This window comes from Pan troglodytes, chromosome X (genome assembly GCF_028858775.2).
Source record: "Pan troglodytes isolate AG18354 chromosome X, NHGRI_mPanTro3-v2.0_pri, whole genome shotgun sequence".
Lineage (NCBI taxonomy): Eukaryota > Metazoa > Chordata > Mammalia > Primates > Hominidae > Pan > Pan troglodytes.
Genome location: NC_072421.2, coordinates 14,221,098 through 14,242,749, shown reverse-complemented (window position 1 = coordinate 14,242,749; position 21,652 = coordinate 14,221,098). Strand labels below are relative to the sequence as shown.

Sequence of the window (21,652 nt, the reverse complement as noted above, 5' to 3'; positions counted from 1 at the left end):
AAAATGTAATGCTGTCTCATTAACCAAAAGAAAAACACACAGATTACTATTTTCCTATCTCAAGTTGCAAAACTCACGAATAAAGATGAAATGAAATGAGGAAGACCACGCAGATTGGTTTTTTTGTTTGTTTGCTTGAGGTGGAGTTTCTCTCGTTGCCCAGGCTGGAATGCAATGGTGTGATCTTGGCTCACCGCAACCTCTGCCTTCTGGGTTCAAGTGATTCTCCGGCCTCAGCCTCCCGAGTAGCTGGGATTACAGGCACCCGCCATCATGCCCAGCTAATTTTTGTATTTTTAGTAGAGACGGGGTTTCACCATATTGGCCAGGCTGGTCTTGAACTCCTGACCTCAGGCAATCCGCCCGCCTCGGCCTCCCAAAATGCTGGGATTACAAGCATGAGCCACCGCACCCAGCCAGGCCATGAAGGTTTTTATATTTTGGAGAGTAAGGAAATTTCCATTTTAATTACTTTTATTTGTCTGAACATTTAGTTTACCAAATTCCAATATAAATAAAAACTACACACATACACACAAACCCCCAAAGCAAAACATAAACACCGACTTGAACTAATCAAATTTGGTTTTTATGTGCTGTGCTCTTTCGTAACCACTGAATAGTTTTTCAGATTATTCCAAGTCATATGAAACCACACTTTGTGAAACTTCAAGTTTTAGATGACCTTGCAAGTTAAGGACTAAACATGTTGCATCACAAAAAGCAGCCCTGGGAAGACACGGGAGCAAGTATATCAAAATAGATTTTAAACTTGATGGCATTGAGCCGACTCTTCCAAATTATTTGAAAATACGAACATATTTTACTTTTATGCACGTTTTGGAGAATTCTGTCAGGCAGGTAAAGTGTACACACAGTTAGGCCTTCAGAGCTCCAACAAAGGAAGAGAGTTAGGAGAAAAGAACTGGTGAGAAAGTGAAATGGTAGGTTTGTAGAGACCGCCAAAGTAAACTTTTTAAAACTATAAAACGGTGAACATTCCATGAGTTTTTTAAGGAAAAAAAATCAGCCATAATCACATAGAAGGCGTGTTGTAGTCAAACAATTATATAAACTGGTTAAACACTGTTTGCAAAGGCCTCAAAGAGGTAATTTTATCTTCAATTCATTTATTAGATAAACGTCTGTTACTACATTCAAAGGCTAAAGTGATGGGCTTCCTCTGACAGACTAATGACCATTAATGTCCATCTCAAGGACACTTGTCCTTGAGAACATGAAGACTCCTGACATCAGAAACTAAACATCCTAGAGTTTACATACCCCCGAAAAACCTGTTCACAGGGGGAAAAACAAAAACAAAAACAAAAACAAAAAACAACTACGAAACTCCTTCAACTAAGCAAGAGGGCTCCAAACAAAATTCTAACTGCGGGATGAGTTCCAGGGTGACTTTTGTGGTTGAAGGGAGACCTATAAATGAGAAAAGAGAGGGGAAAAGAATGAAGATCTAGTCACTCAATGTTGGAGTTTAAACACATTCTTCATTTTGTCCCCGACCTCCAGGAATACATTTCTCAGAAGTCGATATTGAGCCAGTCTCAGTGAGTCAGGAGGGAGAAAATCTGGGATCTGTCAGAATTGGTACTATTTATGGTTGTGTCACTTGGACATGTCACCACACCTCTGTGGACCTGTTTCCTCATTCGTGAAGTGCCTGGAATAACATTCTTGTCTTAGAGCTGTAAAAAGGATCAAATGAGAGCCTGTTTCTGAGTAGTTCTCAACTCTGACTGCATCTTAAAATAACTTGAGGAATGAAAAAAGAAATGTTGATGCCTGGGTCCCATCTCATAGGTTCCAACTGAATTGTTCTAGGGTGGGGTCTCAGCACCAGTGGGTTTTCAAAGCTTCCCAGATGATTTTAATATGCAGCCACTGCTGAGAGCCACAGGCCTATTGCTAAAGTAGCACTTCTCAAACTATCCTATCCTGGAAGATTACCTGGGGAAGGTGTCAAAATGCAGATTCGGATTCAATGGTGTGAGGCCTGGGAATGCATTTCCCACAGTCTCCCAGTTTATGCTGGGCTGTTCTCACCCACACTCTGTCTACAGTAAGGTACTAAATGGCCACAAGGCACAATATAAATAGTCATCCACTCCCTCTCCCCAAACTGTAACTTTTAGGGATGGTGGTGGCAGCTTCAGCTAATGACTTTCTTTCCTCCTTTTTCTGTTTTAGAGAGTAGTGTGTATAAGATTTTTAAAAGCACAAAAGGGTTGTACAAATAAAAGGTATCACTCCGGTTATCTGTTAAGAGAACACTGATTTACAGTTACAAGCACACCCACTTGCTATGGTACCACTGCTCCCCACATTCGTTACAAATTACATAAGTCATCATTTGTTCATCTGGGTTTGAATTCCGCACCCAGCTGGGAAGGAAAAGTGTTCCTCTGTCAATTACAGTGACTTTGCAATTGTATTTTTCACAGCGTCTGCATTTTATTTTATTTGTCTGTGTGCCATCAATTACTTGGGGAAGGTAATGTTCCTGGATACAAGATTCCGTGTAGGAGGCTCTCAACTGCTTCAGTTCCTTATTTGCCATCTCCATGACAGTCATTTCAGCAAATTCTCGTGGAGACGTGGTCCCAGAGAGCAAGTTTTGTTGTAAATGAGAATTTCTGGGGTTCTTCAAATTGGCAACTTTGCTTCTGATGCAAGTTTTATATTTTTTGATGTTCTTTGAATAAAGGGTAAAAACATGCTCTTCAATTTCTCTTGCAAAGTTTTGCCACAAACCAGCTTTGGGTTGATCTGTGGAAGAACTAGTTAAAGCTGCGTAAAGAAGCTCTATGCATTTAGTTCTCATGGGTGTTGTGGGATCCAGCAACTCACTCGATCTCTTGCCAGTGGATTCAGGGTCACCATCCCCAAAATGCTCTTCCTTAGGTTTCAATTGAGTGGCTCTATTTTCAGGCACAATCATTTCACTGAGTTTTGCAACGTCTTGGGAAGACAGAGAATTCGAGCTGCAGATGCCCAGTGTCTCATTCTGACTTGGGTCATGAGAAGGTCCTGAATTTTCTTCTTTATTATCCCTCACAGGAAATAATTTAGGGCTGTTCCTCGCTTTGGAGTGAGTCTGTTTATAAACAGCTTTCCACTTTGATAGCAAACACTTGGCTTTCTTTTTCAAAGCCACAGAGGGGCAGTTTTTGAGGACTCTGTACACAGCTCTGACCACATCTGTCTCCTGGAGATGCTCCTTAGTCACATAAATTGTTTCTAGCTCAGTAAGGTGGTTGCCAAGATCCTCAAAATTCCTTTTGGACATCAGTTGCTCAATAAGAGAAGCTCTGGCAGCTATCTGGTTCTTGTCAGACATCTTTACAGCTGCAAAGAAAAAAGAGGTTTCAGTTTTCTTAAGTTTGCCGTTGCTAGTCGCAGCTTCTGGATACTAAAATAGCACTTTCTGTCAGTTACCTAGGCAATGTTTTCCGAAGGAGTCATGTAATACAAATGTATGCGACACGCTAGAAAATGGAATCTTTAAGGTGGCATGGTTTACTCTCAAGAGTTTAATTCCTAAGAGTGAAAAACAAACAAACAGTATTGCAGAGCCTCTACATAACATCTGCTTAAGAGGCTTGCCGGAGGATCTGCTATAGCTTCTCCACCTCCAATTTTACAAATCAATGATCTTTCTAGATTAGTCAATCCATTTGGGTGGAATCCGGTGGTCATGTTGGAGATGAAATCATGCCGGTGTCAGCATCAATACGGCAATGCTGAACAGTGCTAGACAATTTTTCCCCAGAGTCAGCTATATAACTGAACTACTTGCTCATTTCATAATCTTTAAAGTGGTACTCTTCTGAAAATAAAAGAGAAACAAGACAGAAAGGGTTTGCTAATGTCTCAAGCAATCTAAGGAAAATGTGAGACAGCACAGGTTGAAAAGCAGCTAGAGATATGTCTGTGGGTCCCAAAAGCCAACAGGCTACACTGTGCTGCCTTAGGAGTCTTCTGAACAAGGGAAAGGTTCAGACTCAACGATCCAGATGATTTATGACTTTAGACTAACTGGTTCTTACATTTTGGTTTTGTTAATTTTTAAAAAATTTTTAAGTGTAAAGAGTTGCTCAATGATTATGTCTGTGTGAATTTCATCCTAGGCAGGCAAATGTTTACTTTTATCTATGCAGTCTATTTTTTCCCTCCACATAATGTACATAATCTTGTCTATATAATACCCTTGGATCTATATTTATCTGTCTGGTCTAAATGTGAACATAAGCATCTTGATGGCAGGGACTGTGTCTTTTCAAAAATCCATGGGCTCTGTTTTATAGCACTTGATATTAAATAATCACCACCGAACATACACAGGCTAAGAACACTGAAGTGTTTAGAGAGAGAATTCACGCAATCTTCCCAGACACCATATGACAAGTGACATAAAACATAATGACCTTTTAGTAATTCTACTTCCATAAATTTACTTTAAGGAAATGAGAGATGTGGAGACTGCATATGTAAGAATTTTCTTCTAAGGAGAAATTGGAAGGCCCTCAAATGGTTAAATGGAGAATGGTTAAAAATATGGCACACTCCTAGGATACAATAATATAACCATTTAAAAATCATGTATTTAGATAATATTTAATGACATGGAAAAATGGTCATAAAGTTAGATGAAAAACAATCAAGATGTAAAACTATATAAAAGATTAAACAGTTAACATATGGGCCGGGCATGGTGACTCACCCTGTAATCCCAGCACTTTGGGAGGCCGAGGCAGGCAGATCACGAGGTCAGGAGATCGAGACCATCCTGGCTAACATGGTGAAACCCCATCTCTACTAAAAATACAAAAAATTAGCCGGGTGTGGTGGCGGGCACCTGTAGTCCTAGCTACTTGGGAGGCTGAAGCAGGAGAATGGCGTGAACCTGGGAGGCGGAGTTTGCAGTGAGCCAAGATCGTGCCACTGCACTCCAGCCTGGGCAACACAGCAAGACTGTCTAAAAAAAAAATAATAATAAATAAATGAATAAACCAGTTATCATATGACCCAGCAGATCCAAGAGAAATGAAAACATATGTCCACACAAAAACTTGTATACAAATGTTCATAGCAGTATTATTCACAATAGCCAAAAATGGGAAATAATCGAAATGTCCATCAACTGATGAATGGATAAATAAAATGTGATTTATCCACACAACAGAATATTATTCTGCCATGAAAAGGAATGAAGTATTGATACAGTTACAACATGGATGAACCTTGAAAACATTATGCTGAGCAGAAGCAGCCAGACAGAAAAGTCCACATATTGTATGATTTTATTTACATGAAATGTCCAAAACAGGCAAATCTATACAGACAGAAAATAGATCAGTTGTTGACTAGGTAGGGTAGGGCAGAAGGGCAGTGGGGTGAAGGAGGAGGAGCAGCTGATAAAGTTCAGGGATTTTCTTGGGAGGTGGTGGCACACATAAATCTTCTCAAGATTTATTTGTGGTGATGGGTTATACAACTGAGTATACTAAAAAACACTGAATTGTACACTTTAGGTGAACTGTATGGTGCGTGAATTACATCTGAATAAAGGTGTTATTTAAAAATAGAATTTGATCCAAATTTTATTTAAGAATTACATGTGAAAAGACTGAAAAGAGATACACAAAATTTTAAAGAGGGGCATTTTCTGAATGGTAAGATTTTAGGTAATTTTCATTTGTTATTTTCCTCTTCTGTATTTTCTGTGATGAGCATGTATTGCTTTCATAATCAGAAAAGTTATTGGTCTAACGCAATTTCATGATAAACTATATGCACTTAAGATATACCTACTGAAAAATGGTATGAGCAATGAATCAATCACCTTCTACCCACCTCCCCTCTGGAACGAGAATGTACATAACACTACTGAACTGTATACTTAAAAAGGCTTAAGACAGGCTGGGCGTGGTGGCTCACACCTGCAATCCCAGCACTTTGGGAGGCCAAGGTGGGTGGATCATGAGGTCAAGAGATCGAGTCCATCCTGGCCAACATGGTGAAACCTTGTCTCCACCAAAAATACAAAAAGTTAGCTGGGTGTAGTGGCGCATACCTGTAGTCCCAGCTACTCGGAAGGCTGAGGCAGGAGAATTGCTTGAACCCGGGAGGCAGAGTTTGCGGTGAGCCGAGATCATGCCACTGCACTCCAACCTGGCGACAGAGCGAGACTCTGTCAAAAAAAAAAAAAAGGGCTTAACACAGTAAATTTTATGTTTTGTATATTTTATCACAATTAAAAATTTTTTAAAGAAATATGAAGAAAAGGTCAATAAAAGAACATATAAAATGAAGAGCAAAGTGCTTTTTGGTTGTTTATACATAAATACATTAACTTCTATAGATTTACTCATTTTGCTGGTAAGACAAATTGCTGCTTTCACCCCACTGAAACCCCGAAGCTATAATTACAATTCCCTTTAAGAATTACCTTGAAACTCAGACCTTCAGTTGAGAAATTCTGACCTGAGTCAAATATTGCTTAACTTCCTTTTGGGCGCTGTAGGCCCATCTCTTATTCACCATCTTTCTCAATGCCTAGCAAACCTCCATCCTGATTTCAATAGTAATGCATATAGAATGCAGGCACATTGAATGTTTCTTCTTTGTTAGGAAACTTTTCAACGAGTCGGGGAGGGCTCAAGTATATTGAATAGCTTGAAACTTTATCACTGTGACACAACTGCGTGACTTCAAGATCTGAAGCAGACAATTCTGAGAGAAATGTTCGCTAATAGAGGGTGTGAATATTTTTTATTTTTCTGTGCTGTCTTACCTGTTGTTTATTGAGAGTTTGATTCTTAGGAAGACCTCTTTTACTGTATGCAGTCTTTAAAAGTGGAATTTTAAAAAGGCAAAAAAGAATTATCTTTTAAGTGCTGGTTCACAATAATTAGGAACATTACATAAGATCCTGAATTGATGGCCCTTTGTGAAACTAACTTTAAAACAAAACAAAACTGACTGCCCCAGGTTTTCTACATTCCAGCTCCCTCTGGTGGTTAAAAATGTAGGACTCAGAATCTTGGTTATGTAAGGGTACTTAACTCTTCATATTTGGGGATAAAGTTTGAGGGGAGATGCACCTGTTTGAGATGCAGTAATCGATTTCTGAGGCAATTATGAATACTTATCTGAATGCAAAGCCACAGGTGATATAGCCACTCTTAAGAGACGATATTCACATTTCAGAGGGAAGGTGGGTAGAAGGTGATTGATTCATTTCTCACTATACCATTTTTCAGTATGTATATCTTAAATGTATACAGTTTATCATGAAATTATATTAGACCAATAACTTTTCTGATTATGAAAACAATGCATGCTCATCACAGAAAATACAGAAAAGCGTAAAAGAACAAATGAAAATTACCTAAAATCTCACCATTCAGAAAATGCCCCTCTTTAAAATTTTGCGTATCTCTTCAGTCTTTTCATATGTAATTCTTAAGTAAAATTTGGATCAGATTCTATTTTTAAATAACACCTTTATTCAGATGTAATTCACATACCATACAATTCCCCTAAAGTGTATAATTCAGTGGCTTTTAGTATATTCACAGTTGTGTAACCCATCACCACAAATAAATCAACTTTAGAAGATTTATCTGTGCCACCACCCCCCAAGAAAATCCCTGCACTTTAGCAGCCACTCCTCTTTCTTCACTCCACTGCCCTTCTGTCCCACCCCACCAAGTCAACAACTAATCTTTTTTCTGTCTGTATAGATTTGCTGTCTGGACATTTCATGTGAATAAAATCATACAGTGTGTGGTCTTTTGTATCTGGCTTCTTCTATTCAGCATAACGTTTTCAAGGTTCATCCATGTTGTAGCATGTATCAGTACTTCATTCCTTTTCATGGCAGAATAATATTCTGTTGTGTGGATAAACCACATTTTATTTATCCATTCATCAGTTGATGGACATTTTGATTATTTCCCATTTTTGGCTATTATGAATAATACTGCTATGAACATTTGTGTACAAGTGTGTGTGTGTGTTTTTTTTTTTTTGAGATGGAGTCTCGCTGTGTCACCCATGCTGGAGTGCAGTGGTGCAATCTTGGCTCACTGCAATCTACACCTCCTGGGTTCAAGTGATTCTCGTGCCTCAGACTCCTGAGTAGCTAGGATTACAGGCATGTGCCACCACGCCCGGCTACTTTTTGTATTTTTAGTAGAGACAGGGTTTCATCATGTTGGCCAGGCTGGTCTCGAACTCCTGACCTCAGGTGATCCACCTGCCTTGGCCTCCCAAAGTGCTGGGATTACAGGCATGTGCCACCACACCCGGCCTGTGTACAAGTTTTTGCATGGACATATGTTTTCATTTATCTTGAATCTGCTGGATTATATAACTCTGTTTAATCTTTCATATAGTTTTGCATCTTGATTTTTTTTCACTTAGCTTTAGGACTATTTTTCCACATCATTAAATATTCTCTAAAAACACGATTTTTAAATGGTTATGTTATTGGATCATCCTAGGAGTTTGCGATAGTTTTTAATCATTCTCCTATTTGGGGCCTTCCAGTTTCTCCTAAGTTTGAAGAAAATTCGTACATATGCGGTCTCCACATCTCTCGTTTCCTTAAAGTGAATTCACAGAAGTAGAATTACTAAAAGGTAAATATGTTTTATGTCACTTGTCATATGGTGTCTGGGAAGATTGCGTGAATTCTCTCTCTAAACACTTCAGTGTTCTTAGCCTGTGTATGTTCGGTGGTGATTATTTAATATCAAGTGCTATAAAACAGAGCCCATGGATTTTTGAAAAGACACAGTCCCTGCCATCAAGATGCTTATGTCCAGCACTCTTTTCATCCTCCCAAACTGAAAACTCTGCACCCATTAAACAACTCCTCATTCTTCCCTCCCTCCAGCCCCTGGCAATCACCACTCGACTTTCTGTCTCTATGGATGAGACTACTCTAGGTACTTCATGTGAGTGGAATCATACAGTATTTCTCTTTTTGTGACTGGCTTATTTCACTTAGCATAATGTCCTCAAGGTTCATCCATGTTGTAGCATGTGTCAGAACTTCCTTCCTTTTTAAGAATGAATAATATTCCATTGTCTATACATAACACATTTTGTTTATCCATTCAAATGTCAACGGATACTTGAGTTGCTTCTGGCTTTTGGCCATTGTGAATAACACTGCTGTGAGCACTGGTATACCAATCTCTCTTTGAGACCCTGCTTTCAATTCTTCAGAGTATATACTCAAAAATGGAATTGCTGGATCATATGGTAATTCTATTTTTAATTTTTTGAGGACCCACTGTATTGTTTTCCATTCCCTTCCACATTTTTAACAGGATTTAAATCCAGTCAAACTTTCTAGTCCTCTGTGGGACCATCATGTGGATATAAAGGATTTATTGCCCTAGGAGGGTATAATGTGGAAGCCATTGAAATACAAAATTCTGACAATTGCCATAAAAAGACAAAGTAAGGCATATGTCCAGCTTAGTTCTACATAGTTCATTCAATAAATATATATTAGGGATTGAGTATGTGCTAGATGCTGAGCCTAAAGAGACAGTCTCTGCCTTGAAGGAGCTGATAGCCTAGTGGAAGTAATACTGGCAAGAAACTGGCCAGTTACAACACCTGTGGAATTTCAACATGGACAGACACTGGCTGCTAGGGGAAACACACGCAGGATGGTACCAAACCCTATCTGGGCTCGCCATCATCTGGACAGCTACAATTTGCTTCTTTACTGCCTTCACTCTACTTCTGGTACTCACAAGGCCCAACTGTGAGTCTGGCACTTTGTTAGAGGGATCATCCTCTAGTACAGATCTCAGAAAGATATTCCCTCATTTTCCTGCTGAAAGCCCTTGAGAGGTTTCCCCTTGCTTTCATGATGGAGCCAAAGCTCCTTGGCCAGTGGCAAAAAGAGCCCTAGCAGGCCTCCCTCTTGACTACTCTCAACCACTGATGGGCACGGCTCTGTGCCTTTGCTCAAGCAGCATCCCGAGCCTGGCTGATCTCTCACCATTAGTGGTTCTCAAGCCTGGCTGCACATTAGAATCCTCTGGGGAAATTAAACAACAAAAAACAAAAACAAACAATGGCAGGGCCTCACTCCAGATAGGATGAATTAGGATCTCTGAGGGTAGGGCCTGCATATTGGCTCAGCTCTCCAGGGTGACTCTGATTTAAACCACACACAGGCATACAACCCTCTTCCACACCCCAGCAGGACCTGCCAGTTAGGCTGCCATCAGCCCCAAAGACAGCTCTGGTTCTGCTCCTGGACCGAATGCAGACAACTCTATGACTGGTTTTTCTAGATGAGTCCCATTCAGTCAGAAAAGATTTAAAACACCTACTGTGTACAATGCAGCTGACAACCTTCTCTACAAATTACAAATGACAACTGTAATATTTTAAGTGTCATAATGTACACAATTCCTGATATTCACCCTCTCACTTACCTCTTCACAGTGGAAGGCAACATATATTTATTGAGCAACTCTCCAGGCCATACACACTCCAGTCATCTCAATCCTCACAACACTCCTGAAATACAGATAATGGCTTATTTTCATCTTACAGGTGAGGAAACCTGCTAAAAACAGTAAATAATTTGCATGTTTTTTTTCATGGTGTTAATCACATTTAAAAAACGTTTTTACTGCCTTCCCCACAAGACCATAAGAGAAGATCCACATGTTTTATTCACCTATACACACCTAGCAAACACCCAGTCAGTGCTTACTATTACTTAACACATTTTTGTTGTTGTTAAATGAGTAATGAGCATCCAGGATGCTCTCTCTCTTCTCTGCTTGTGAGCTTCATTTCTTTTCACTACACACCAGCTTGCTTGTACTCATTGCACCTAAGCCCAGTGCCCCTTGGCTTCTTTCGTAGGAGACCAAGCCCATCTCGATTCTAGTTCAAAAAAATCATTCAAAAATTCTAGTTCAAATAAATCTTGTTAAAAAAAACAAAACAAACAAACAAACAAACAAAAAAACCATGGTGCCCACTGTGGGCTAATGAAGTGGGTTTGAGGGGTCAAAACATTTGCATAAGGAAAGTCAAGCAGGTCCAGTTCCCAGAAGTGAGGGGTGCTGAGCAAGTTGGATAAGTTTCTTGACCATTCTGTGCCTCAATTTCCTCATCTACAAAATGGGAGAAATCCAACATCCTAGGATTAATGAGAATTAAATGAAAGTCTTGATAAAGTGCTTTGAACTATGGCTGTCACACAGTAAGTGTGAATAATAGGATGTGAATCTACAATTAAAAGGCTTAAAAATATCTACCAAACCAGGCATTGTTCTACAGCAGGGGGTCAGCACACTTTTTCTGTTAAAGATCAGAAGGTATATATTTTAGGCTTTGTAGGCCATACAATCTCTATGGACTACTCAACTCTGCTGCTCTTGTAGCAGCAACAGCAGATACAGAAAATAACATAAATGGATAGGCATGATCTTGCTCTGGTAACACTTGTTTACAAAAACAGGCAGGCTGGATTTGGCTGCAGGCCATAGTTTGTTGACCCTTTTCTAGAGCAGGGCTGTGCAACATATATATAACATGTAAAACACAAATATGATTTAAAATTTTCCAGTAGTCATGTTAAAAAATAAAAATTGGTGAAATTAATTATACATTTTATTTAACCCAGTGTATCCAGAATAGTCATTTCAACATGTGATTAATACAAACAAATTGAGATATTTTACATTCTTTTTCATGCTAATTCTCGAAAATTCACTGTGTCTTACACTTACAGCACATCTCAATTCGGACTAGCCACATTTCAAGTGATCAAGCCTTATGTAACTAATGGCTATCATTATTGGGACACCACGGTTCTAGAACTGATGCTAATATGGATAATGCTTAGGTGCATACCTATACCAAAAAGTGTATACAGTGCCAGGAAAAGTAGGCACGAAATATGGTATTGGATCCATATAAAAACTTATAAAGATTAGCTAATATTATAGTAAGCAAGGTGCACACATCTGCACAAAAATGGCCTAAACCCTGAGAAGAACGAGAGGAAAGGTCTGGAAACAATGTTTCCAGAAGTTTGTAACAAGTCAAAAATAACCTAGATCTGTTCAGATCTTTAGATCTCTTTAAAGCCTAAAGAGAAACTGTAACTTTCTAGCCCTAACCCACTTAACAGCTCCCCAGCTTCACAGGGAGCCCCGCCCTCTATGGAGAGAAACGATGCCAAATGTTGGCAGCGGTGTAGCGGTTACTGAACAGCCACTCAGCACTGCACTAGGGCCATTTCCCTTAATGGTGACCCCTAGTAAAGGCGCAGCGAGAGGAAGGGACCAGCCCAACTGCCCGGTCTAGCCCGGGTTCGAGTTCCGGTGGGTGGGGTCGAGCAACATGCAAAGCCTGCCGCTAATCATCTTGGGATGACGGCCCGGCACCCAGCACACAAACAGCGACAGTCCCGAGGGTTCAGCCCACTCTGGCGACCTCGACAGTCAGAGAGGAAGGGGCGGGGGTGCGAGCACCTTCGGATCTACGCCGCCCAGGGCGCACCGGAAAGCTGCCGCGAGCCGGGGTGGGCTTCCGCTGGGAATAAGGGCTCGCCTTTTTGCGGGACACAGGCCCTGGCAAACCTGAAGCATGACTCACCGAAAAGCGCAGGCGCAGTTCCGGAGCCTTCAGCCGCCCAGTGCCCACGGAGAACTTCCGATCACCCGGACTGGGACAACGTCAAGGCTCAGCCAATCCAAGCCCACAGGCCGGCGCACGTGGTCCTGGGACCCAGTGCATGCGCGCTAGGGAAATGGCTGCCGTGGGACTGCGCTCGCGCGGCTTCCTAGAGGAGGAGCCATGGCCCCGCCCCGGGCCCGAGAGAAAGAAACTGCACTTTCGTTTTTTAGCAGCAAAGTTTGTTGATGTACTTTACAACTTATCTTTTCTGCTTCTACTCAGGACAGTCAAGACAGTGCTCAGCTAGATGTTCACATAACTGTAGACATAAATGTGAATCTATTTAACGCAGTAATTAATTCAAAAAGTGTTTTTAGCATCCTAGCATGCATCAGTTGATATGAAAGTAGTAAATGTTAATTGAGTGGTCTTGTGCATCCTGGACTTCTCATCTGTGCATATTCTCATTCTTTGCCTGCAAAGGGCCAGTAAAAGCACAGTGATGGTTGAACGAATGTGACAGCCTCCTTTGCTGATGCCTTACCCCAAGGTAATTTGGGGAAAGGTTCAGGGAAACAGAGTATCCAATCCAATACTCTGGACTGGGTGCTGGCAGGAAGGAGGGCGATTGTATGATTAAGTATCATAATAAATCTTACCTAAAAGGAGGGGAGACAAGACCAGTGACTCATTAACTGGGATAGGGGATGTTTGGTCATTTTTGTGGTTTGGACAATGTTTACGTTTTTTCAGCATTCCCACGTGATTACAAAGGAGTCTTGTTTTTGTCTTGATCCATCTGGTCAAAGAGTGGCCACGTCTGATGGTGTTCTGTGAAGTATTTATGTTCCACGCAGCACCAAGGCCCAGCTGTGACTGCCGGGGCAGCTCAGAGCTGTCAGGGGTTACTTTTTTCTTGCTGTCTATTATAGGGCTAAAATGTTTAAGGATTATATAATACCTTTTTAAAGAAAAAATTATTTGGCTGGGCATGGTGGCTCACGCCTGTAATCCCAGCACTTTGGGAGGTCGAGGCAGGCGGATCATGAGGTCAGGAGATCGAGACCATCCTGGCTAACACGGTGAAACCCCGTCTCTACTAAAAATACAAAAAATTAGCCAGGCGTGGTGGCACGTGCTTGTAATCCCAGCTACTTGGGAGGCTGAGGCAGGAGAATCGCTTGAACCCGGGAGGCGGAGGTTGCAGTGTGCTGAGATCGAGCCATTGCACTCCAGCCTAGCGACAGAGCAAGACTTGGTCTCAAAAAAAAAAAAATTATTTAATGACACTTGTCACTTGTTAAAGCATGGTAAGGAAGACTTTTTTCAGGACCACTGAGATAGACATAGGTACCACTGCAACAGGGTCTTGCAGTGGGGAAGAGAGATTGGGCTCAACTTCAATTGTAGCATGGAAAAGTGAGAATTTATAGCCAAGGAGCAAGGTAGGGGGGGTCAGTGGATGGAAAATTATTAAGAGGAAACATCAGGGGTAAGGGGGATTCTGTCTAAACCAACCTGACAAGATTCTTGCTGAAGACGGGCCAGGGTGATCAGATGTCACCTGGAGGTTGGTGGAGGATGAGGAACCAAATCAGATATTAAGGGTGATCAGATATTGAGGGTGGTTGCTTTTGGCTAAACTGATTTATGAAGGCTTTTTGCTAAAACTGGATTTTACAAGGAAGTGCACAGATAGGCCTAGTCAGGAGACTGACTAAAGTTTGGTTGGAAAAGAATGCTTGATAATCTTTACTTTTGCCTGTTAAAATAAAAAAAAAAATTGACGTAATTTAAATTTGGCAGAGTTTATGTGAGCAAAGAATGATTCATGAATCGGACAGCACTCAGAATCAGAATAGGTTCAGAGAGCTTTGTGGGCCGTGAGTATTTATAGACAGAGAATGGAAGTAAAATACAGAAATAGGCTGATTGGTTGCAATCAATGATCAGATCATTTGGATATGATCTGAGAAGTTGGCAGCTTGTGATTGGCTGAAGCTTGTCTGCTTGTGTTTGGCTGAGACTTGGCTGTTTATTATACTCTTCCTTAGGTTAAGCTTTCAGTGTATTTATGTACTAAGTTAAATTGCAATTCATTGTGTAGAAAATCAAAGTACAGAGACAGCCTTGAGCCAATAGCCTCCTGCTTATTTAATTTAACATGCTTTAATGGTATTTCTCTTCTCATTGTTACTTTTTTGGTTCATTTTATGAGTACTCTTGCCCCACTTTGTAAACACTGATTTAAAAATCCGAAGGACTATTGGCTCCTAGACCAACCATCTCTAGTTTTAGACAGTTACCTAGGAAAAATACTTTCTTTGTGATCAGATTTGTAACATGCAATTCTTAAAATATCTGATATTTCTCAAAACAATGGCACTCAAACTATGAAAGGCTCAATCTGAAGGAGTCAGTTTGGAAACTAGAAGTTACTACAGAAGTGGTCATTAGAGCTTTGAGGCATATTATAATCAATTTCTTATGAACTCTATACTGAAGAAAAAAACAGAAATTACTCAAAAGTCTAAAATCAAAAACAACCTAGTGTTTTCTCTGGTGTGAAGGATAAGACCATTATTTCAACTAAGAGGCAAGCTATAATTACTGCGTAGTCCTGCCCCGTCTACTACAGTAGCCACATGTGGCTATTCAGATAAAATTTAAACTTCAGTTCCTCAGTTGCACTAGCTAAATGTCAAGTTCTCAATAGCCACCTGTGGCTAGTGGGTACCATATTGGATAGCACAGATATAGAACATGCTCATTGCTGTAGAAATTTCTGGCTGAGTTCATCTGGAATGAATCTAGGGCTGCCAGTGGATTCTAAAGAGGTTGCTGAAAAGTTTGTTCTTTTGGGCAATTTAAAAATGGAATGCCTATAAAAGTACTCACATCTATGATAATTTATCATGCATAGTTTTCAGGCCTTTGTTTTAAAATCATCTTTCAGCTGCTTCAATACTCTGGAATTCTCTTTGATAAATTTCCCTTAGTGCAGCGGAAACCTCTTTTCAATCCTTATTAAGTGTCCGAGTGGCAATATATTAATAGATATTCTGAGCTCATGCAGACAGCCCTTTCCTGCGAATTCCCAAGGAAGAGAGACAAAATCTTATGGGCCTTCTCCAGAGGCTAATGTTACACATTGCTGAGGGAACAGTTACAGATGTTTTCCATGGAATGAGGTCATAGAAACTGCCTCTTTCTGGGTTCTGAGGTGCCGGCCGGTGTTCATTTCCTGATAAAACACCAGGACCAGACACTGGGCTTAACTGGGGATGTTCTTATAAGTCACAGTACATAAGGCATGGGATTAAAACGATGAAGAGTTCCCTTGAAATCTCAGGAGTTACAGAATATTAGGAAATAGAACAAAAAGTCATACATTATAGAAACAGAAACCTTATGTTTAAGTTCTGCAACGTATTTCTCAGACTTATGCAGGTGAAATGACAGAGAAGCAGCGAACATGGTATCTCCAGTGAACATCCCCAGAGGCTTCCAGAAGAGCTAGTTCCACGGGTCAGGCAGTCCCTGGCTGGTGGGCCACAGATTGCTTAAACCAACCTAATACCTCTTTTGTTCTTTGGAGGGGCCCACTTTGGAGATTTTTTGGAGGACCCTCCCTTTGCTGGTAGCCCCTTATTACCCATTCCATGGTTCAGATGCTGCACCCTCTGGTTAACCGCTGGCTCCTGCTTTTGGTAGCACATCCCACACAAACTTTTTCTGTCGGGTTACCTCACCTGCAGGCCTGCTGGTCAGGGTCCTTCCAAGACAGCCTAGGCCCAGCTGCTTGCTTGATGTGCACTTAGCCCATGGGAACAACCCAGCGGCTCTGCTCCCCGCCCAGCCCTGGAAGCAGGGCTGTTCCCTCTGCAGCCCTTCTCGTCATCTTCACAGTTGGTCTTAGGTAGTTCTAGCTGGCTTCTCGCCTATTCATTGTTTTTTGTTGTTGTTGTTGTTTTTTTTTTTTTTTGGAGAGTCAGACACCATTCTACAACAGGGGCACCTGTCAATCTCTCTGAGTGGTTCTCTCAAAGTCACCCTCACTTGCCTTGGAGTGGGGGTGGGAAGGAAGCTTCCAGAACTGTAACAACCCTCTTTCACTGTTGCCTTCTCCTGTACATAAGCTGAAGAGTGGCAAACGGGCATGGGTGACAGGAGTTTTTGGCTCATCATTTAGTAAGCCCTGGGTAAATGGTCTAACATCTCTCATTAGAACCAGCAGACACTTAACTTTGTGCTCTCACCTTTGGGGCCTTGGACAAAACTCTGAGTCAGGAAATATCCCATTTAACACCTTCTTGTACCTGTAGTAATCTCCAGATCAGTTCCATACCTCTTATTCTCCTTTTCTATACCATTTGTCCATTTTGCTAATTTCTCTAGAAGGTATGTTATTCTACCGTAGATTTATGGCAACATTTAGTGGAGGAATGATGAAGGACCAGAAAGTCTGGCTTCAGTCACCTCTTGGTTGATATGGTTTGGCTGTGTCCCCACCCAAATCTCATCTTGAATTGTAGTTCCTATAATGCCTATGTGTTGTGGGAGGGACCTGGTGGGAGGTAATTGATTCATGGGAGCAGTTACCACCATGCCGTTCTTATAATAGTGAGTTCTCATGAGATCTGATGGCTTTATAAGGGGTGTTTCCCCTTTTGCTCTGTACTTCTCCTTGCTTTCACCATGTGAAGAAGGATATGTTTACTTCCCCTTCCGCCATGATTGTAAGTTTCCTGAGGCCTCCCCAGCCCTGCAGAACTGTGAGTCAATTAAACCTATTTGCTTATTAAATTACCCAGTCTCAGGTATTTCTTCACAGTGGTGTGAGAATGTACTAATACATTGGTGCATATCATAAGAGGAAAATTCAGAGGCAGTGCAACATCTTTACTATTTTGTTACTAGGGATTCTTCAAAATTCTCTTTAATCAGAAAAATATAGAACACTTACAAAATGAAATGGAACAAGGGGACACCAACTCTACTCAAAGACCTCTGCCTGCCTGCGCAGTTGCTGTTTCCATTGCTATGAAGAAATCCAAACTGAGGCCTGTCATCTGGGGTTTTGTTCTGCCAGAGTGGCTTGTGACCAGGAGTAGTACAGTCTGGAGGTGATCCTGACATGTGGACTGCCCCATGAAATGCCTCACTTCATTTTGGTTTTTGAGTCTTTGTTTTAAAGGGAAGTAGTTTTGTAACAGCAGTTCATCGGCATAGCGAGACATAAGCATTAAACATTGAAGCGTTGGTCTGTGCTGCTTCCTTTATCTTTCGTTCTTGCACCGCGTGGCCTCATGACTCATTCTCATGGACTGACACTATACACACCACCCACAGCTGTCCTTTCATGATATGACCTGACATGCTGCCAGGAGGGCCTATTTATCAACAGTGACAATATAAAGGACAGCCATGTTCTCTTCTTAGTCTTCAGTGGGAGACACATTTGGCCAGAAGTATACCATTCTGATTTACAGTGCCCAAGAGAAGCGCTTTGCCATTTCAGCCTCATTTTCTCACAAAAACCTAGTACATGGAGTTGCTGCACTATTTGGCTCATATAATAATGTTTTTTTTAAAAAAAATTTTAGTCATTTATTTTTGAGACGGAGTCTCACTCTGTCACCCAGGCTGGAGTGCAGTGGCGTGATCTTGGCTCACCGCAACCTCTGCCTCCTGGGTTCAAGCAATTCTCCTGCCTCAGCCTCTCGAGTAGCTGGGATTACAGGCAGGTGCCACCACACCAGGCTGATTTTTTTGGTATTTTTAGTAGAGATAGGGTTTCACCATGTTGGCCAGGCTGGTCTAGAACTCCTGATCTCAAGTGATCCACCTGCCTCGGCCTCCCAAAGTGCTGGGATTACAGGCGTGAGCCACTGTGCCTGGCAATAATGTTTATATTAGTTGTTCTTCATTTCAAACCTTGACTCAGACCCCACCTAGGTTTCTGGTTGCTGAAGAGAATGAAGTTGTCAACTCTTTTGTCGTTATGAGAGTAGATCTATTACACTGGTATGTGGCCTGGGATAATTACATGTACTCGATCTCAGATTTGCATGATGGGGTTCATTCACATGGTGGGCTTTGGTGAGTTTGGACCACCCAGCTTCAGCACACCTTCCAAACAGCCAGTCAGGTGCCTATTCTGCCCTAGCCAGGTGGCAGCCAGATGACCCCAGCTGGCCCGATTGCACATCCTCCCTGGAATGTGAATTTTAAGCAGAATGATGTGGAGTCTAAACATGGTGAAAGATCATTAAGGTGAGGGTGGTGTCCTTATGAGACCATTCCTCCAATGGCTCCTTTCCCACAGTTCTGCTTCTAGCGCAGCGGCCCATTTCCAAAGCTGGCTGGCTGGTCTCTCCCTCCACCTGTACATTCCTGCTATCCTTACTGTAACTTCCCTCTGCTGGGTCTGTTTTGGTGGCTTGCTAACAGTAAACACTAACTGACACAGCCTGTCTTAATATGGCTGTGTGATTTGAGGGACATCAGAAGAGAACCCCTGACCTTACCATGGTGCTAGAATTCCTTTCTTACTCATTCCTTTGGATGATGACATTGAAAGCTGCTATTATAAAACAGCAACTATTACTTAGGAAAGGTTACACTTGAAGCTGTTTATTTGCTATGCCTGAGTTATATTGTAAGGATCGTCTCCCTTGTCAGAGACCAATGGAATGGGACATAGGATAAGTAAATGTTGATGGGGAGAATTGGGAGGGAATGAAAGGTCTGAAAGATTGGATTCTTCGAGATCTTAAGGGTGACTGAATTGGAAGGTTCTGGGTACCCAGAAAGAAGCATGAGTTCATAAAACACCAGGGAGGAGAAGAAATGGAGCAAAGAGGGACTAGGAGGAGATCCTGGAAACAGCTCTGCTGTTTGCCTGGTGGCAGCCACACACATGCAGTCACAAGGGGGCACTGCTGGAACTCTGAGAGAAGACTCCAAAAAACTGATGCAAGTGGAAAGCCGTTCACATTCAGCAGGAGAGCTGGGTGAGGTTAGCCTGGACTAATCCTAGGAGGAAAAAGACTTTTAAAAGAAGTAACAGGGATAGAAAAGGGAGACGTAGAAACTTCCATCATTGTCCAGAAAGACTAATAGATGTGGGGCAGGTGAGAATTCCAGGCTCTTGAGCAGCAGGAATATTTCCTCAAACTTCAGCCCCTGGGCCCGTTGAACTTCCTCTCCAGATTCCCATGCCATTCACCTCCAGCAGCCTGGATGGCAGGCCAGTGAACACCCACAACAAAAGTCATCCGTGGCTGGATTATACCTGAGTCTGTGTAGCTTCAGCCACAACCTACCTGGCGCTGAGAGCTGAATTCACTCTAGGTGTCCCGAGTCATTCAGCACAATGTCAGACAGAAGAGGTTCATCTTAAGGGGTAGGGGGAGTAATACTTTTATTTTTGAAAGAAGTTCTTACTGAAGTATGACACATATATAGAAAAGTCAGTGTACAAATCATAAGTGTACTGCTTGTTAATTTTCACAGTGAACATGTCCATTCAAAAGGCACCATGAAGCAGAATTACCAGCCCCCCAGAAATTCTCCCCTTGTGTTCCCTTCCAGCATCCCGCCCCCACCACGGGTAAAAGCATAAACAGAATCCCAACTTTACCGCTATAGATCAATTTTGCCTGATTTTGAAACTTAAGTAAATGGAAGTGTACAGTATGTACTTTCTGGCTTCTTTTGATCAATTACATATTTTTGAAATTTGTCTGTGTTGCTGTGGGTAGCGTTAAGCTATTCATTCTCATGTCTTCATAGTCCTTTATTGAATGAATACACTACAGTGCATCCATTCTAACAATGGACATTATGGATATTTGGGTTGTTCCACTGGGACTAATACAAATAGTGCTACTATTCATTTCTATTAGGTATATACCTAGCAGTGGAATTCTGGGTTGGTAATGCTATTTTTGGTCATAAATGATGACCAAAAATTTTAACCATAAATTGACAATGCCAAGTCTCTTGTATGATTTGTGTACCTGAAAAAGGCAATTTCAAATGTGTTTTGAGCAACATTGTCATTAAAATAAATATATAGGCCGTCAAAGAAATTATTGAGAAAGAAAGGGTAATTAGCTCTTACCTAATGACATTCAGCACTCTTAGTGGCCACAGAGTGGAGGAAACCAAACCAAACAAACAAATAAGACAACATAGAAATGTAAAACAATTTATATGACACTACCAAATTGATTAAAGATATACACAAGATAATTATTTTGGTCAAAAATATGCATATGTAACCCCTCTATCTTATGCATATGTAACCTTTCTGTCTTAAGCCCACTTAGGGGCAGCTCTTTCTGGCCCCAGGCAGACTCACCACCACACCATACTACTGCCTCCCAAGATGTAAGTCTATACTACTGCCTCCCAAGATGTAAGTCTATACTACTGCCTCCCAAGATGTAAGTCTATACTACTGCCTCCCAAGATGTAAGTCTATTTTACATCTATAAATCATTTTACAGATTTTTTTCATGTGCATATTAATACTAGAATTTTTTATGAAGCATAGACATGACATTTAAAAATGCCAGATTTCTAAAAAGGTCAACCTAGAACCCCATTCTCCACACACAAAAAGGACCCTTGCTTGTATGTACAAAAATCCCAAAGTTCATATTACCTTACCATTCCTTGACCAGACAGAATGATGAAGCTGCATCTACACAACTCCAGGACAACACTTTGAATAGAGACAGAACACAGCTATTTGGTATCTGTAGTCACGGTCTGATGGAATTAAAGAGAAAAAAGTTGAGTTCATTTACGTTGGTTTTTTAGATGTTGACCCAGTCTAAGCCTTTTTGACATTTTTAGAGGGCCTCAGACTTGTCAAAGGAGTTTTTTTTTTATCCCAATTAAAATCAATGTACTGAGATAAATTCACCAACATTCAATAAAAGCCAGTTTT

General features: G+C 41.2%; 2 protein-coding genes across 8 annotated transcripts; one reads left to right on the top strand and one right to left on the bottom strand.

Annotated features, from left to right (window-relative positions):
* Positions 1 to 456: 456 nt before the first annotated feature.
* On the bottom strand, positions 457 to 12,744 carry TCEANC (transcription elongation factor A N-terminal and central domain containing). Of its 7 annotated transcripts, none has more exons than XM_063804778.1 (5): positions 12,670 to 12,744; positions 10,488 to 10,572; positions 6,092 to 6,208; positions 4,739 to 4,993; positions 457 to 3,363 (listed from the first exon to the last, which is right to left on the bottom strand). In XM_063804778.1, the coding sequence occupies exon 5, from the start codon at positions 3,353 to 3,355 to the stop codon at positions 2,300 to 2,302; it is 1,056 nt and encodes a 351-aa protein (XP_063660848.1). In that variant the 5' UTR covers positions 3,356 to 3,363; positions 4,739 to 4,993; positions 6,092 to 6,208; positions 10,488 to 10,572; positions 12,670 to 12,744; the 3' UTR covers positions 457 to 2,299. The 7 variants fall into 7 exon arrangements, with proteins under 7 accessions (XP_063660848.1, XP_063660849.1, XP_063660851.1 ...); XM_063804779.1 differs by having other exon boundaries at positions 4,739 to 4,830; positions 12,670 to 12,741; XM_063804781.1 differs by lacking the exon at positions 12,670 to 12,744 and adding an exon at positions 12,546 to 12,633 and having other exon boundaries at positions 4,739 to 4,830.
* Positions 12,419 to 17,922, top strand: LOC104003844 (uncharacterized). The gene has a single exon (XM_054676300.2). The coding sequence runs from the start codon at positions 12,444 to 12,446 to the stop codon at positions 12,858 to 12,860; it is 417 nt and encodes a 138-aa protein (XP_054532275.1). The 5' UTR covers positions 12,419 to 12,443; the 3' UTR covers positions 12,861 to 17,922.
* The last annotated feature ends 3,730 nt before the right edge of the window (positions 17,923 to 21,652 follow it).

Bases quoted from the DNA above. Each gene is read 5' to 3' on its own strand.
- TCEANC (XM_054676299.2), bottom strand. From the start codon at position 6,173: ATGATCTCGGCTCACCGCAAACTCTGCCTCCCGGGTTCAAGCAATTCT. The intron at 3,364-6,091 runs GTATGCGCCACT...TTTTCTTTGCAG, and splicing joins CCGAGTAGCTGGGACTACAG to CTGTAAAGATGTCTGACAAG.
- LOC104003844 (XM_054676300.2), top strand. From the start codon at position 12,444: ATGACGGCCCGGCACCCAGCACACAAACAGCGACAGTCCCGAGGGTTC.